This window comes from Mauremys reevesii, linkage group 7 (assembly GCF_016161935.1).
Source record: "Mauremys reevesii isolate NIE-2019 linkage group 7, ASM1616193v1, whole genome shotgun sequence".
In the NCBI taxonomy this organism is placed as follows: domain Eukaryota; kingdom Metazoa; phylum Chordata; order Testudines; family Geoemydidae; genus Mauremys; species Mauremys reevesii.
The window spans coordinates 104,036,665-104,054,711 of NC_052629.1; the positions used below are offsets into that span (position 1 = coordinate 104,036,665).

The 18,047-nt window shown below is 44.9% G+C and overlaps 2 protein-coding genes across 3 annotated transcripts in view; both read right to left on the reverse strand.

Moving 5' to 3' along the window:
* Positions 1-11,313, reverse strand: part of KBTBD12 (kelch repeat and BTB domain containing 12) — a 172,200-nt gene extending 160,887 nt beyond the window's left edge. Inside the window, exon 1 of one of the 2 annotated variants that reach the window (XM_039547858.1) lies at positions 11,265-11,313. The gene's annotated coding sequence lies outside the window, so the exon portion shown is untranslated. The remainder of the gene's footprint in view (positions 1-11,264) is intronic. The other variant, XM_039547859.1, reaches the window with a different exon arrangement.
* A 2,467-nt stretch (positions 11,314-13,780) lies between these two features.
* Positions 13,781-18,047, reverse strand: part of ABTB1 (ankyrin repeat and BTB domain containing 1) — a 41,673-nt gene continuing 37,406 nt past the window's right edge. The window contains exon 12 of the mRNA XM_039481162.1: positions 13,781-18,026. Coding sequence (XP_039337096.1) covers positions 17,820-18,026 — 207 coding nt within the window. The 3' untranslated portion in view covers positions 13,781-17,819. The remainder of the gene's footprint in view (positions 18,027-18,047) is intronic.

The window sequence follows — 18,047 nt, forward strand, 5'->3', positions numbered from 1 at the left end:
CAGATCCTTAAGTGGCCCCCTCAAGGATTGAGCTCACAATCCTGGGTTTAGCAGGCCAATGCTCACACCACTGAGCTATCCCTCTCCCTGAAAGGGCTCTGTAAGGTCAACTGCTGTGTGGTCCTCTTCTATAATAATCTCTAATACTGGTGCAGCGTCAGTGTGGGCAGGGAGTGTTAGTGCGATAGGCACAGTGACACAAACAGCCCTCCTGTCCCACCGCACAGCTGGCACCGCTTAGGTGCCGGTCTGGTCTGCTTTCTCCACTCTATGCTGCACATGCTATTGAGCTCAGTTGCATGCTATTTTCTCAGCAGCCACAGAACTGCCCTGCAATGAACTCCTTCAGCGGCCAGCGTGAGCATCTTGCTGGAGCAGGGTGTCACTTGGTTCAATAAGCATTGGGGGTGGGGGAGGAAGAGGAGAAATCAAGGGCAGCGTGAGGACACTGCATGAGCTCTGAGCTCACTGCAGCCAGACAGAACTGGAGGGGCTGCTCCCTCTTCTGTAATCTTAGAAATCTGCACAAGAAACAAGCGGCTCTCAGCCGATAGCCTTCTCTATAAACACATGAGCTTGCACACCTGCCCCCCACACAAGTAGGCATATGTAGAAGCCGCACTCTCAGAGAGGAAAAATAAGTTCCTGATAATTGTCCAAGAATTAAAAGGGAGAGGAGCAGCATGCACATGCAAATGCCTTTTGTGCTTTGCAGTTTTTCCAGCAGGCAGGCATGACACCATCACCACCTGGGGCTGTGCAATCTGTCACCTAATGAACCTTGGGGTTTTTCCCCCAGCCTTTCTAATCTGATCACTGAACCTTGATGCTTAACAACCAAAAAAACAAAACCACCCCACTATTTTCTCTTATTATTTTGATACATATTTTCTCTTTAGGTTCCTACTGTTAAAACAGCAGCAGCGTTACGGAGGAATTAGTGTTGTGCCACTTGATATTAGACTATAAACCAACCTATGGCACGTGTGCTGAAGGCAGCACGCGAGCTGATTTTCAGTGGCACCCGCACTGCCTGGGTCCTGGCCACCGGTCCAGGGGGCTCTGCATTTTAATTTAATTTTAAATGAAGCTTCTTAAACATTTTAAAACCCTCATTTACTTTACATACAACAGTCGTTTAGTTCTATATTATAGACTTATAGAAAGAGACCATCTAAAAACATTAAAATGTATCACTGGCACGCGAAATCTTAAATTAGAGTGAATAAATGAAGATGCGGCACAACACTTCTGAAAGGTTGCCGACCCTTGCTATAAACCTTTGCACTGCTATAGCACCAACCTTTGAATTGCCTTATACATATACATTAAACCTTTCTAGGAGATGGGGAATAGGCTTTTCCCCATCTTACTTATAGGACAATTGAATCTGACCCCTGGTCTGTGTCCTGAAGGTGGCCTGATCAGGTCATAAGCATCTTGCCCAAAGTCTCACACCACGTAGAACCCACAGACTCTGTCTAGGGATCAGAGCAGTTCTCTGGCAAACACTTATTTCCTGTCACAGGTGGCTTCTTTGTTCACCACACCCCTGTGAAGCACAATGAAGCTCTCCAGCATATAGCTAATGGAAGCTCAATGTTACCCATTTCCAAATGGACACAGAGCATTTGATCGTCTACACCATTTCAGATTGCTTTGAAAAGAAGGATTGCCTCACATGTTGTGTGGAGCCAGGCACTGCTCCTGGGCACAGGTGGAAGGGAAGAGAAGAGAGCTCGGAGACGCCTATTAACCCTTTCATTGCATACTGGAGTAGGGTTCTTTTGTCAGAGGAAATGCAAACTACACAAGCAGCTGCCTAATTATTTCAAAATTAGCTTCAGTTTCCAATTACAGGCACAATTCTGTGATGGTAAACAAATTAGCAGGTTCTCTGGGGTCACTGGCTCTCACTTCCCAAATGAGGTTTTTAAATACACAGTGGCAGGCGAGTTTCGCATGCAAGTTCATTGACACAGCTCAAGGCTGCCCACAGGAGCCCCCAAAGCAGAAAAAAGGCAATGCACCTCGGTCACTGGTACGCCTGGCTCTGCTTTCCCACCGTCACCACCCAGACAGCACGCACCATTGCACGTACCACACGGCCTGGCTCTCTACTACCACAGGCAGAAGGAGCAGGAGAGTTCAGGGGACTAGCAATTGAAGAGAGCTTGCCAAATTTTCCCAGGGCAACAGTGACAGAGTCATTGCCTAGGGACAGCTGTCAGAGAGCCTACATGAAGTGCTCTCTGTCTGTGCAGTTCTTTGCAGGACATCTGCCCACATCACAGAAAGTTTCCCCCACAAGCGATACCTTTATTGGCAGCCAAAGCAGCTGGGCAAATGAATGAATGGGCCAGAAAGAGTAAACAGCTATCTGGAGCCTACCAGTGATGGGGGTGTATCTGCTGTGAGGGACACTTGTATTCATACCGTGTGTGCCAGACTGTACTTATCCATGGATAATAGACAGCTGGCATGCTCCAGGAGGAATCTGCACAGAGGAAGAGGGGTTTCTGCAACTGTGGGGTCTTTTTTCTGGGCCCTTGTCCATTCACACACCTGGGCAGAGCGCCACTGGTTGGCATCTCCTGACTCCTTGCAGCAGTGGGCCTTGTCTGAGGTTTTCTGCTCCACGACCCCTCCTGGTTCCCTCATTTTGACCCTGAGACTTGCACCCCCTCATTGTTTATACTTTTTTTGGTCTGCCATGATCTGTTGATATCTGAGTTCTGTGGCCCCTCACTCACCCAGGGGGAATGTCATTGATTCGGTGGGCTCCACTGACCAGCCCCCGTCAAAGAGCCTGGCACTTTGGGGGAGCATTACAAGTGTGCCATTAGAGGAGGGAGGGAAACTCCCCTACAGAAAGTTCAATTCTATTCCATTTCTCCTGCAATGTCCAGCTATAAACGGTATCACATGCACCTTATTGCCCATTTAAAAAAAAAAAAAAGTTCCCAGCAGCTTCTAACCCTCACTAAAAAGCATTTTAGTTTCCATGGTGTTCTCTCCCCCCCTCCACTCCCCCCGCCCATTAAAGTCTGAACTCTGCCCACAGCTCCCAAGAGGAGTCCTGGGACAGAAGAGAAACCGAGGGAGGGCTAGACTTCGTTCACCTTCCCCTAACAGGGAATTTATTAGAAAATAAAGGCAGCCTGGGAAGTCAGTCAGGGCTTTCTATAGCAGCTAAGGGTTTCTGAAAGCCACACCCCACAGCTCTAGGGGTAGGGACAGCATCTGTAGATCTCACAGGCTGTTCACTTTGGAGCCCAGAAAACATAGCATACCCCCATGAAGTGTCATATCCATATTATAGTTAGGGCTGTCAAGCAATTAAAAAAAGTAATTGTGATTAATTGCGCTCTTAATAGAAAGCCATTTATTTAAATATATTGATTTCTATTACAACAGACTACAAAGTGTACAGTGCTCATTTTATATGTATTTTTATTACAAATATTTACACTGTAAAAAACAAAACAGTATTTTTCAGTTCACCTAATACAAGTACTATATAGTGCAATCTCTATCATGAAAGTTGAACTTACAAATGTGGAATTATGTACAAAATATAACTAGGGCTGTCAATTAATTACAGTTAGCTCACATGATTAACAAATTAAACATGGTTAAACATTTAATCACGATTACTTACACTGTAAATAGAATACCAATTTAAATTTATTAAATATTTTGGAATATTTTTCTACATTTTCAAATATATTGATTTCTACTACAACACAGAATACAAAGTGTACAGTGCTCATTTTATATTATTTTATTACAAATATTTGCACTGTAAAATAAACAAAAGATAGTATTTTTCAATTCACCTTCTACAAGTACTGTAGTGCAATCTGTAACATGAAAGCGAAACTTACAAATGTAGAATTTTTTTGCTCCATAACTGCACTCAAAAACAAAACAATGTAAAACTTTAGAGCCTATAAGTCCACTCAGTCCTACTTCTTGTTCAGCCAATTGCTCAAACAAGTTTGGTTACTATTTGCAGGAGATAATGCTGCCCACTTCTTGTTTACAATGTCACTTGAAAGTGACAACAGGCATTTGCAAGGCAATGTTGTAACCGGTGTCGCAAGATATTTATGTGCCAGATATGCTAAAGAATCATACGTCCCTTCATTCATCAACCTCCATTCCAGAGGACAGGTGTCCATGCTGATGATGGGTTCTGCTCGATAACTATCCAAAGCAGAGTGGAGCGACGCATGTCCATTTTCATCATCTTAGTCAGATGCCACCAGCATAAGGTTGATTTTCTTTTTTGAGGGTTCAGGTTCTGTACTTTCTGCATCTGAGTGTTGCTCTTTTAAGACTTCTGAAAGCATGCTCCACACCTCATCGCTCTCAAATTTTGGACGGCACTTCAGATTCTTAAACCTTGGTTGAGTGCTGTAGCTATTTTTTAGAAATCTCACATTGGTACTTCCTTTACATTTTGTCAAAGCTGCTGTGAAAGTGTTCTTAAAACAAACATGTGCCAGGTCATTATCCAAAACTGCTATAACATGAAATATATGGCAGAATGAGGGTAAAACAGAACAGGAAACACAATTCTCCCTCAAGAAATTCAGTCACAAATTTAATTAACACTTTTTTTTAACAAGCATCATCAGCATGGAAGAATGTCCTCTGGAATGGTGGCAGAAGCATGAAGGGGCATACATATGTTTAGTATATCTGGCACGTAAATACCTTGCAACTCTGACTACAAAAGTGCCATACAAAAGCCTGTTCTCACTTTCTAGTAACATTGTAAATACGAAGCAGGCAGCAGGCTCCCGTAAATGTAAACAAAACTTGTTTCTCTTAAGTATCAGAGGGGTAGCCGTGTTAGTCTGGATCTGTAAAAGCAGCGAAGAATCCTGTGGCACCTTATAGATTCAGACATTTTGCAGCATGAGCTTTCGTGGGTGAATACCCACTTTGTCGGATGCAAGTAGTGGAAATTTCCAGGGGCAGGTATATATCTATGCAAGCAAGAAGCAAGCTAGAGATAACTAGGTTAGTTCAATCAGGGAGGATGAGGCCCTGTTCTAGCAGTTCAGGTGTGAAAACTTTCAAGGGAGAGAAACTGGTTCTGTAGTTGGCAGCCATCTCACAGTCTTTGTTTAACCATCAGCTCAGGTGTAAACAAAGACTGTGAATGAACTGCCAAGCTCAGAACCAGTTTCTCCTCCCTTGAAAGTTTCAAGAAACTGCTGAGCTTTAGAACAGGGCCTCATCCTCCCTGATTGAACTAACCTCGTTATCTCTAGCTTGCTTCTTGCTTGCATATATATACCTGCCCCTGGAAATTTCCACTACTTGCATCCGACGAAGTGGGTATTCACCCACGAAAGCTCATGCTGCAAAACGTCTGTTAGGGCTTGGCTACACTTGAAAGTTGCAGCACTGGGAATTACAACGCTGGTCGTGCAGCTGTGTAGGGACAGCGCTGGTGTGTGGCCACACTCACAGCTACCAGCACTGGTGTGTGGCCACATTTGCAGCGCTGTTGGGAGTGATGCATTATGGGCAGCTATCCCAGCGTTCAAGTGGCAGCAATGTGCTTTTCAAAAGAGGGGGGTGGTGTAGTGTGACAGGGAGCAGGGGGAGAGGGAGAGAGAGTGGATTTTTGGAGCCAATACTGTGTGTTTAGCTTCCTGCCTTGAAAAATCAGAAAATGTTCACGACCCCTTAGTCTTAACTCTGGATGCAGGCTGTTTGGAATTAAAACGGACTCCCCACTGTTTCTCTGTCAAGCAAACACTCACTCCCTGCCTGCCTCATCATCTCATTTGATTGTTCACAGCCAGGTACAGATTGATCAAAGCAAACAGGAGCTGTGTTATAAGCAGTTCCGGGATCAACGGAGCCCGGAGCTCTGAGTTCACAACAAAACAAAACAAAGAGTAATTTATAAAAGCATTCTGGGATATCTGCTAATACCCTGGAGGCCAATAACAGCGCTGGTGTGTGTCCACACTTGATGAACAGCGCTGGATCACCAGTGCTGCAATCATTACACCCCAACCAGACCAGGTGTACAGCCAGCACTGCAGCCAGGGAGTTGCAGCACTGGATGTGCCTTGCAGGTGTGGACGGTTACTAATTGCAGCACTGGAAAGCCTCCACTAGAAAGCGCTGCAACTTTCAAGTGTAGCCAAGCCCAAAGTCTATAAGGTGCCACAGGATTCTTGTTTCTCTTAGCGATTGGCTGAACAAGAAGTAGGACTGAGTGGACTTGTAGGCTCTAAAGTTTTACAACGTTTTGTTTTCGAGTGCAGTTATGTAATAAAAAGAATCTACATTTGTAAGTTGCACTTTCACAATAAAGAGATTGCACTATAGTACTTGTATGACATGAATTGAAAGATACTTTCTTGTTTATCATTTTTACAGTGCAAAATTTGCAATAAAAATATAAAGTGAGCACTGTACACTTTGTATTCTGTGTTGTAATAGAAATCAATGTATTTGAAAATGTAGAAAAACATCCCCAAATATTTAACACATTTCAATTGATATTCTATTGTTTGTCAGATTAATCAAGATTAATTTTTTAATCGCAATTACTTTTTTTGAGTTAATCACATGAGTTAACTGTGATTAATCAACAGCCCTAAATATTACTGTCTCTTTTGCTTATGTTTTTCCATTCTAAGCACCCAAAGGGTACTTGCATTTTTTAAATTTACCTGGAATTCCAAGGGTGTTTATTTATCCTTGCATAGGAAAGGAAAGTAGGAATGAAAGGTTTTTTTTATTTAAAGAAAAGGGTTGCATCCCTTCCCCCATTTATTTACATTGTAAGCCCCTTAGGGTAGTGCCTGATCTCACCTGTCATAAAGCACCATGTGCACCTGTGGTGTGTAATAAATAAGCAAGCAAATCTTTTTGATGCTGAAAGACACAGTGGAAATGTTAACTAGGACCACCACACTGCTTTGGGGACCCAGTGCAGAGCTCAGTTGCTCTGTGAAGATCCTCTTTGTAAATTCTATCCTCCAGTTTCATTACTAGCCACATCTAAAATGGGAGCAAATAGCATCTTTGGTCCATACGCGAGAGTTTGCTTGACAGGTTGTCAAGCATGCAACATGGGGAGAGGGGTGACAAGAGACTGACAAAGTAAAGGCGAAGAGGAAGGATGATCCATTGATTAGAGTACTAGCCTAGTACTTGGGAGATCTGGGTTCAAATCAGCCTCTCTGTGCTTCAGTTCCCCATCTATAAAATGGGGCTACCTCAGAGGGGTGCATCCATTCATGATTGTGAAACATTCAGATACTATGGTAACGGAGGCCATACAAGTACCTAAGATAGGCAGCCTGGTGAAAGGTCTGAATTGCCACCACCTTTACACATTGATGAAGCATTTTAATCTAGGAGATTCACTTATCGTATGATAGAAACCAAACTCACTATACAACTGGCAAATTGTTTTATATAGAGATATTAGAGCTGTCAATTAAGTGCCATTAATGTGTGTGATTAAATGCACAGCACAATTAACACGTTAATTTTTTTAACACATGTTAATCACAGACCCTCTGGGCGGGAGGGCAGCATGAGCTGCTCCGGAGAACCTATGTCTGGTCAGGCACAGTAACTCAAGCCACCACTGGAAAGAGAAGAGGCTAGAGAAAGACGTGGTTCTCATCCCAGCTCCAGCAGAGAAGTAGAGATCCTGACACATGCACACCCCAGGGTGACCATATTTTTTAAAGTACAAACAGTTCGGCCAGCAGCTCGCCCAAGCCACCCCCTGGCCTTGCAGGGCTCACCCGAGCCGCCCTCCCCATGCCTCCTGGGGGGTGGGGTTGACCTCCCTAGCCCTGTGCTGCCCACAGCTAAGGTTGACCCCTTCTTCTTCCCCCCATGCTGCCTGAGGTTGGCCCCCTGAGCTCAGGGGCTGACTTCAGCCCCAGCTGTGGGTGGCACAGGGCTCGGGTGGAACCCCCTCAGCTCCACACTTCCCACGGCGGGGGGGCTCAGTCCTCCCCCCCAATCCTGTGCCGCCAAAAGCTGGGGCTGATCGCCCCTGTGCCACCACAGCTGAGGCTGTCCTCCCCTCGCAGCTCTACACTGCCCAGGGATCAGCTCTGAAACCAGCACTGCCCACCAGCAGCAAATTTCTCCACTTTCCTGCTGGCGGGCAGTGCTGCCTTCAGCTGACCCCCGGCAGCAGCCACTGCTCTCTGCTCTGCCTTGCAGCCAGGACAAATGCCCAGTTTTGGCAAGAAAGTAGGGACGGCCGGGACAGAGCTGAAAAAGGGGATTCTCCTGGCCAAAACAGGATGTATTGTCACCCTAATCAGCCCAGGCCTATTGTTCTCGGCCAGCGACTCACTCCTGGGACCAACCCCCTGCGCTGTGCCCCATTGCCCCTAGCCAGTGACCAGACAGTTTTCTCAAGCCAAAGTACTGTTTAATCTTAACAGTCGAAAAAAAGCACACCGTAAAAGATTTTAAACACCATAAACAGGCTACACAAACCTAAAGCCCTATCACCCTGTGGTATCTGGCCAGGCAGGTTTTGCTGCTTCAGACCCTCCAGCAGAGTCTGACTCTTCAGTTCTCCACAACAACTGCCTCAGCCTCTCTCCAGTGAGTGACTTTAACAGTTTAGTGTCCTTTTGATCTTCTTACTGCCAGCCTTGGCAACACAAATCTTGTAACTTTGGCTAGAGGCCTTATCTTTTAATGACCCCTCCCCTGTTTAGTGAGAGGTTGTTTATCTGGAGCTATCGTGGTGCCTTCCGTGGTGCCTTCCGGCTTGTTTCTTAACAACAGGACTATTCAGCTAAACCAACATATGCCTACAGTAAACATTCCAGTAATCCAATACAGCCAAACAGTAACTATTCCAGTAACCAGGTCACATACAGTGTCTATAAATTATTAGAGATCAGCCCCATGCCCTTCATGACTCCTTGAGAGAGAGAGAGTTTAATTTAGGCATTGGATTAGCTTTCTCTCTCCATGGGACTAAGTCAGGCTGTGGATGCTCTTCAACACCTGGACTATTTCCAGAAATCCAGATGAAAAAATTCCTAAGAGATCAATTAAGAGTGTGTCTGAGTCTCCTGATATGCACTAATGTCTAATTACAGGAAACTTGGCAAAGAAATTGATTTAGCCCAGGAGGAGGTGAATAGTCCAGCTGAGGAAGCATTTATTCCATCTCCCAAGAAAATGTCTATGAGGGGGAGATAGCTCAGTGGTTTGAGCATTGGCCTGCTAAACCCAGAGTTGTAAATTCAATCCTTGAGGGGGCCACCTAGGGATCTGGGGCAAAATCAGTACTTGGTCCTGCTAGTGAAGGCAGGGGGCTGGACTTGATGACCTTTCAAGGTCCCTTCCAGTTCTAGGAGATTGGTATATCTCCAATTATATGGAGGGGCAGGGGAGAAGATTTAGTGAGGCAGCTAAGGCTACAGTAAGATAGAACTGTCAGGACAATGGCTAATACTATTTTCAAGTTTTAAGAAAGTTTCCCTAAATAAGAGAAAATAAAACAAGACTCAATCACTCAAAGGCTATGGACCAAATCCTGGTATCCTGAGTCAAAGTTACCAATTAAGTCAATGGAACTTTACTGAGAACAGCAAGATTTGGCTCTATATTTCTTTCCACAATTATTATTTTTAATTTAAAAACTGGCTTTTCCTCTAGAAAATGGTGAGACCTGCACAGCTTTTCTAAAGCCAAAGAAGCACTTTGAATAATCTATTCCTAATTGGAAGTCTTATGTGCCAGATGCAAGCTCACATTACAAAATATATTATCATTTGAAGAAGTTAGTGCTTCATTCACTTTGGATTACAGGGTTGGTTTTCTGGCAGGAAGCTTCTCACCACCACTAACATCAATGGAGCTGCACCTGCATTAACAACATTGGGATCCCTAATGGAGATAACCTCCACCCCTCACTAACGTTGTTACCACTGGCTTCTAACCCTGCTCAAAGCAGGTGTATGTGACATGGTGTTAATGTCACTGGCTGCAGGAGCTTAGTCTGCACCGGTGCTCACACAACTTCAGGGGGCTAGAACAATTTTTATAGTGGGGAGGCTGAGAGCTATTGAACCAAACTGTAAGTCTTGTATAGAATGGAAACCACTTCAAGCCAGGGGTGTGGCAACACCCACCCCTGCCACATCCCTAGTTCCAGCTCCTACGCACAGCACTCACCTCTAGGGGGTTACTGCACCAATGGGAATTTTCTTCCAAACCCCCTTAGTGGAGACAAGGCCTCACCCACCAAGTTCTGAGTTCAAGATTCTTACTGAGAGCACGATCACCACTTTGCAGCAGAGTAGGGGAGAAATCATTTTCTAATTCTGTTCCTTCTCAAGTAGAAGATGACAACTGTTTAGCTGGCAGCATACACCATCACTACAAAGCAAGTTAGGTCAGGGAGCGAGGAATTCTGTGCCTACTTAACCCTCTGTGGGGAATTTAGAGACACACAAGAGTTACCCAAGCTAAAACTTGTCCAGGACACCAGGCACAATACACTCATCTCTTGCAAAAAGCATTCTAAAAATCTTCAATGACCACAAGTAATCAGGATCTGAAAAGCAAGAGCCCCTCTGAAAGACTCTCCTGTCCATCTTGTATTGTGTTCTCAAAAACACTATTGCTGAGAAACTGAGAAGAGGGGAAAGGAAACAAGGCCACTGATAAGCTAGGTCTTAAAACTACTTGGTCAAGTTCTTCTGGTGTGGGGGCGGTAATCAATTCTAGAGCAGCAGAATGCTAGCTCTCCTGTTATGGAAGCATTTTAAATTAAATTAATAGAAATATTAGTTCTTGTGCTGTTCTGTGCCTAGATTATATTAGAATGCTCACTTCTTTAGATGTTAGTTATGGGAGATAAAAGCTGATCTTTCCAGTAAGGAAAAAGATGATCCTACAATTCTGTCTGAGCAGAGGATTTCATTCTACAGTATTACTTTATTTGCCTGAAGTGCAGATTTCTCTGTGTACAGATTCTCTCTCAGCTGATCAGTGTCTTTTCATGCTACTCCCTGTCACTAACCATAATGGCATCAGGATGCTCCTGTCCACCCAAAACAATGGAAGAAGAGACCCTCTTCATCCCATCCTTTAACAGGGTGATTTTTTTACACCCTAACAACACAGACCAGCTCCCCTAAATCACAGTGATACAAATCCCAAGTTTCTTCAATACAAGAATACATACAGTCCAAATAAAAGCTTATTCAAGTATTTCCTACAAGTCTTACCTCCCAGGGTCTTCTCAGCCCAGCAGATAGCACTCTTCCTGGTTGCAGTTCTTCCAAGCACTAGCTGAGAAGGAGAGGAGCCTGAATTATAAAGGCCCAAGACTCCTCCCCTTTCCCAGCATGCCTAGCAAGAGAAGCCCAATGGCCAGGCCTCCCTTCCCCCTACTCTCTTATAAGAGTGATTCAGACAGCCTAACCGGGCTTTCTCCTCTTTCTTTCCAGTGAAGAGTGCCTGTTTTTAACCATGCCTTGAGATCAATGTGAAAAGAGCCTGGAGCTTTCCCTGGACTTGCTTCTTGATCTTTTCCAGTCCTGGAGTTTAGTCAGCCAACACTGGGGGAAAAGGGGAGCTCTCTCTTACACTCCCTCCTCTCAGAGCTTGTCTCAGAAACCTGGCAAACAAACCCTTGGGAACATGGCTAGCTCATTAGCTGGCATTGAAGTCCCTTCCCCGAGTCTCCTCCTTTATTCTCTAGCAATTGCTTGCTGTCACACTCCCTTCAAGTCTTACTAACCTCAGTGTGTTTTTATAGGAGAAGTGCCTCATCAAAAAAGGCACGTGTAATACTGCAGAGCCTTTTTTCCCCCCCAAAATGTTGATCATTCTTAACGGCTGTCATCTCTCTAGGCACCTCTTTGATTTCTAAGCTTAATTTTTCATGTGCATTTAATGCTCATGAAAGGTACTGGATTGACATCCCTGGAAACCAAAGTCCCTTTTATCTGCCAAAGACGTAGAGCATGGCCAGGTAGGTATAGCCAAGATCTCTCTCTCTCTCACACACACACACACACCCCCTTTTGCCAGGAGGGGAGTTCAGTCTCTTTTGACTCTTGCTTTTCTTCCAAGACAAAGAAAGAGTTTGGAAAAGTGTACAGTCCTTGTTTAAACTGTGGTTCTACTCTGACAAGTAGGTCCCAGTGTGGAGTCTCTCTCTTAACTCCATGTCAGATTTGTTTTGCTTCCAAGAACTGCGCTAACTGCCAGCCCCCCAAACTCCCTCTGGAATCCATCATTGGCAAAGACTCCGCAACTAGAGTATGTACATCATCCGCTGAACTGTTAACTATGTTTAACCCAAAACTGAATCCCGCTCCCAGAAATTTGTGGACTTTGCAGTGCAAGCAGGAGCAAGATATAGAGAAAACTTCATTTCATTCAATAGACAGAGCAGAGGAATCTGTCAGCACACGGTGAATGAGATCTGTTAAGTGAGAACGTACCATTTTTAGAATCTGGCCATAAATGCACCAACACAAACTACTCGAGCAGGTAAAAGATAATCCAATCCATGGCTTTTACTCCTGGGTTTCAGCAAGTTCCACTTTCCCCATGAATAGCCTTCTTAAACACTGTTGTCCTGCTGGTGTAGCCCACGAAAGCTTATGTTACAATAAATTTGTTAGTCTCTAAGGTGCCACACGCAGGGGCGGCTCTAGCCATTTCGCCGCCCCAAGCAGGGCGGCACGCCGCGGGAGGCGCTCTGCCGGTCACCGGTCCCGCGGCTCCGGTGGACCTCCCCCAGACGTGCCTGCGGAGGGTCCGCTGGTCCCGCGGCTCCGATGGACCTCCCGCAGGCATGCCTGCAGATGCTCCACCGAAGCCGCGGGACCAGCACACCCTCCGGAGCCGCCTGCCGCCCTCCCGGCAACCTGCAGAGCGCCCCCTGTGGCATGCCGCCCCAAGCACGCGCTTGGCATGCTGGGGCCTGGAGCCGCCCCTGGCCACACGTACTCCTATTCTTTAAACTGAAGTCTAATCGCTGTCTGAACTTTTCAAAACTAGGTCCCTTCTGTCAGTTTCAAGTAATTCAAAGGCTTCTGTGCTTCTCCCAGGAATACTGTATATTCTTACACAGAACTACCTAGCATGCGCTTGGGTCTTTACTTCTAGGTGCTGGGTACCCACAACTCTCACTGAAGTAAATGGGAGCTGTAGGTGTTCAGCACCTTTACAAGTCAGGTCACTACCGTTTACTACAGAAACAACATTCTAGCCATCTAGCTGCACATGGGGTCTGAATGGGAGACAAAAGTCTGATCTATTCGCAGAGATGGAGGTGGATGCGGCTGGGATACTTCTGTGATCTTGAGGTTTCTTCCATGAAATTACTTGTGCCTCAGGGAGAACCCCCAAAGTACATTGTTGTCAAAAAATTATCTCTGGCATAATTCATTGGTGTTACTCCAGGGATGAATTTGGCCCAGGCAATGCAATAGTAAGAAGGCAAGACATTCCAGGGATGGGGAGAAGAAAGCCCAGATGTGGAGAAAAAAATAAAAACATTCTCAATTGTTTGCTGTTGTGTTGCATCAGGGATTATCTGACTGGCCCACTCGGGAGTGCAAACACACATTTTTCCCCATTGCTTGAGATCAGAAAAAAAACGAGCTGTTGGGTGGATGGGTGGGGATGGGGAATGCAGGCTAAAATGTACCACCTGGGTCTTTTCAGAAATAAAGTCACACAGACATCATTAGTCATTAACAAAACAGGCCGCAGCAGAGACAAGGCATAGTGAAATATACTTTTTTTTTTATTGCTGCACACATGCTCACACGTTACATTTTTAAATATTTTTATTATAATATATTGCTGCTCTGATAAACTTTACAATTTTATTTCAACAAATTGCTAGTAGTAAATGAAGAGGATAGGGATAGCGGAACAGAACAGAAAAAAGACTAACAGAAGAGAAATCCTAATTTTTCATCTTGCAATGAAATTATTTGCAACACTAAAGTGAGTTCAACACATGTTACAAACCAGTTTATTTATTTTTCAATTAAGGAGCTTGTTCTGGATGTTAAGCACCTGCTTATCTGTTTTTCAGAGAGATGAAGGAGCCCTAGATACTCAGTAATTGGACAATCCAGTTTAGTTCAGAGATTTAGCCACTACGTACAGCTGGACAGACAAGGTGTTCTGAATTCATCCAGCACATTTAACAGAACTGCATTCCCAGGGAGGAAAATAAAAAAGGCCACATTGACCTTTAATCCCACAAGTTACAACCTTCTAAGTGGTTCCCCGCTTAAAGGGACAGGAATGGACACATTTAAGAACAGCTGCATGGAAAATACTTACAAACTGTGCGGCTGCCATTTCACTCATTTTTGTACCACTGTCCTTTTTACTTTAAGAGTTAAGATACCTGCATGGAAAAAAGATAGTGTGTTTCTCAACAGTCCTGCTCCTGAATCTTACTTCCAACACACACCATGCTTTGAGGGCAAAGGTCAAATTCACTGCTGGTGTAAATCCATCTAAGTTGATGGCCTGTAGTCTTCTGGGTAGGAGGGGGGGATGTCACAACAGTTGCTGTGAAAAGGAAGGCTGTAATGCAAGCAGGGTGATTGAGAAATGTATATAGCAGAAGCAGAGAAGAGGTGATAAAAACCTGAGCATCCTGCTTATATACAAAGTCATCTTTAGTAATAAAGGGAGGAGAAAGGCAGGTGAATCGTACCAGTTTAGCTAGAAGGGTGTTTCTGAATAACATGTTTTGTGGGATCTCTAAAGAGCTTACACCTCAGAGGGTGAGACAACACTCACTCCCCTTCCCCTGACACAAAATACAAGGGATTTAGCATTAGTCTAACCAGCCCTTCCCCCCACATCTTAAATTGAGACACGCTTCAACAGCTCAGGTTACTTTTGGCTCTCAGAACTTCATTGTCCTGTCATTTTGTCCTTCAGCCAAAGCTAGTCTGTGCTCTGTAGATGGACTCTAAAGTACACAGACCTAGGTGTTCTTTAATACAAACATTTACGGAGCAGAACATACAGTTCCTCTTTCCACGTCACTATTCTGATACAGGACCAGGCATGCACGCACACACACTATGGAACCAAGATACTGGCACCTGCCTTCAAAAAGCAAGCCAGAAAAAACTCACCTGTTTCCCCAAAGGAATTTCTAACAGAAATAGAGGCAGATCCTGCTCGAATAGCTCAACACCCTCCAGAGACACCCTCTTCCCCAAAGATGCCTGGTCTGCAGGAGACACCACATAAATATGGATAAGAAGAATCTGCTGGGGCTTGGGAGAGCCAGTACATAGCTGAAAACTCTCAGCTCTGACAACGCATCTCAGTCCTGACCTGCTAATCTATTCTTGGGCTTCCACGCACAACTCTGCCGATGCAGCTCAACCCCAGCAGGCAATACCCACTACTCAACCGACACTGAGCCTTTTTAGAGCACAGTCTTAGCCAAACTATGTACAACAACTTCGTAATCATAATTAAACCAAGACCATCAAATGTGATTTCATTAGCTCTCCAAGGCACTTCAGAAGCCAGGCTAGCAGATGGGAAAGGACACAGCATAAAGCCCACATAACAGTCCTTGCCATACAGGGGAACTTACATCAGTTCCCTTATGTTGGAAAAACGCTACCAGAAGCATGGTCAGAGGAGCTGTTGGGGACTGAGATCACCTCTCTGCATGAACAATGCACAGGGCCAACACACGAAAGCACAGCCCACTGGGGTGTGGTTTTAAACCCCTGTATCATGCAGTTACTGTAAACAGCAACATCTGCCAGTGACAGCAGCACCAACATTTTGATAGGAGTCCCCATGCAATTAATACAGCCCAATTTTCTCCCTCCCAGGCCCCAAGTACTGCAGAAAGAATCCATTTCCCTTCCCCTGACAAATCAAGACTCACGTAGTACACAATTCTGAGGAGACTTAGTAACACAGAGCATGCAAAGTCCTTGGCAGCATTAGATTTCCAACATTACGATACTTCCTCTGTCTCCCGCCATTAAGCCACCCGCTTCCTATGACTCTCTAAAGGGTCAGAGCAGTTAAGTCTCCATGCTTTGTGCTCTGGGAAAACCCGACAGTGAACCCTTGGGGCTCTGACGACAACTCCAGAAAGTCTAGCAACCATCGTGCATCCTTGTGACAAGAGGCAGGAGATTTAAGAAGAACGAACAAAATCTGGGTGCAGACAAGATTTTGTGACTGTAGATCCCCTTCCTTTCTCTGGCCAACACCAAGAAAATAGCCTGACCTCACTCACAAGTTAAGAAAGAGAGGATGTAATTGTCCTGCACTCTGGCAATACTGTCTCTTTGGAGTATCACCCAGTTTCAGCACACAGGACCACTGAATCCAGCTTGAAGTCATTTCATAACCCGGACATCATGTAAAATTGCAACTTCCAGCCCTGCTGTCACACAAAACAGAGCGACAAGTAAAACTCTTGCTACACTTCCACCTCTGAGGGTATCTAGAAACAGGGCAACACTAAAGAGGGACATCTAGTGAGACAGGGCGGGTCTGCTTACAGGGCAGGGCTGTAACAGCAAGGGAGCAGGGCTTGGAGAACTAGTCCATATAATTAGGTGTACTTAGTGCAAGAGTTGTGGCCCGCTGACTGATGTTGAGAAAAAGAGGAAAAAACCAGCACCCTCCCTCTCTAAAAGCCAAGGGAGACTAGATTTCTAAAGATAATGATATCTACTGCAGAGGAAGAATCCCCAAACACATTTGCAAGGATGAACAATTAGCTTCTTGAAGAACAAGGAATTCAAGGTTTTTAAGCCTGAGTAAAATCAGAAGATGAAAGATCAAGGCAGATGAACTGAGACAGGCCTTGTAAAACTCCCTTTTCCTTGTCACCCAACCTTAAACTTTGATAAGTCTCTCCTTCATCCTGACACAACAGGCCAAAGAAAGACCATATGGCAACTCTGAGAGGAAAGGAGTTGCTCTCCTGTTAGAGTGAGACCAGGGCAGTACCTCTGCATCAGTGCCTTTGAAAAGTTACTGGCTCTTTAGGAGACTGGATCTCTCTCCTGCTGCTTTCTAATGTATTCCTATAGGTTTATATTTGGGACATGCATTAAACAAAGTATCCAGAAAAGAAATAATTCAATTTAGCCTGATCCAGGATACACTATCACAATTTGTCAGAATGTGGACTTAAAACCTAAACTTCCATACTACACTGAGGGTGTAAATCCAGGTGTCAATACTTGGAGGATCCCAGTAGTCTGTGACTGAGAAACAAGAAGAACAGGTGAAGTCAGCTAGTGCCCCATTAAAATGCCATCCTCTCCGCTAACTTCCCATAATACTGACAGCGAAAAACCAGCCAGTTTAATTCTAGTAGATTCCTTTACACTCATCATAATCCATTTTTGTTCTCTTGATAACTATACAAGAACCCTGGTTTGAACCAGTTTCAGAAATGCATTGCTGGCTAAGAGAGTGGGGCAGCTCCTGGGGCCAGATGTCACTGAGTCTGTTAATACAGCTCCATTAGCCACATAGTTCCCTCTCAGTACTGTATCGTACAAGCAGTAACTATCAAACTGGGCTGCACTTTGGGATCCTATTAACAGAAGGAAAAAAGCAAACATGTGAATGTCCAGCCATGAATGAATTAAAAGGAAACCATGCCCGGGGTTGGGGTGGAAGGAGGAGAGCAAAAAGAAAAGTCATTTGACTAAGACTCATATGTTCTTGCACTCAGAGGCAATCCACTGGAGGTCACACAAGCTGCTCTCTGCATCCAAAAGCAGGATTTACAGACTTCAGCACTCGAGTCCTATACTGGCCAGGAGGTTTTCCAGTGCTTCTAGTTTCTGGTTGGCCTCCTCGATAGCACTGTAAGTCTGCACATTGCTGGTGATGTGGAAGCGGATGTCATCCACCAGGGGGATGGAATCGGTCTCCTGTCGTTCCTCCACTGCCTCAGCATTCTCCTTCACCGCAGCCGCAAACTCCTCTAGCTCCACCAGCTGGAAGGATGAAGACAAAAC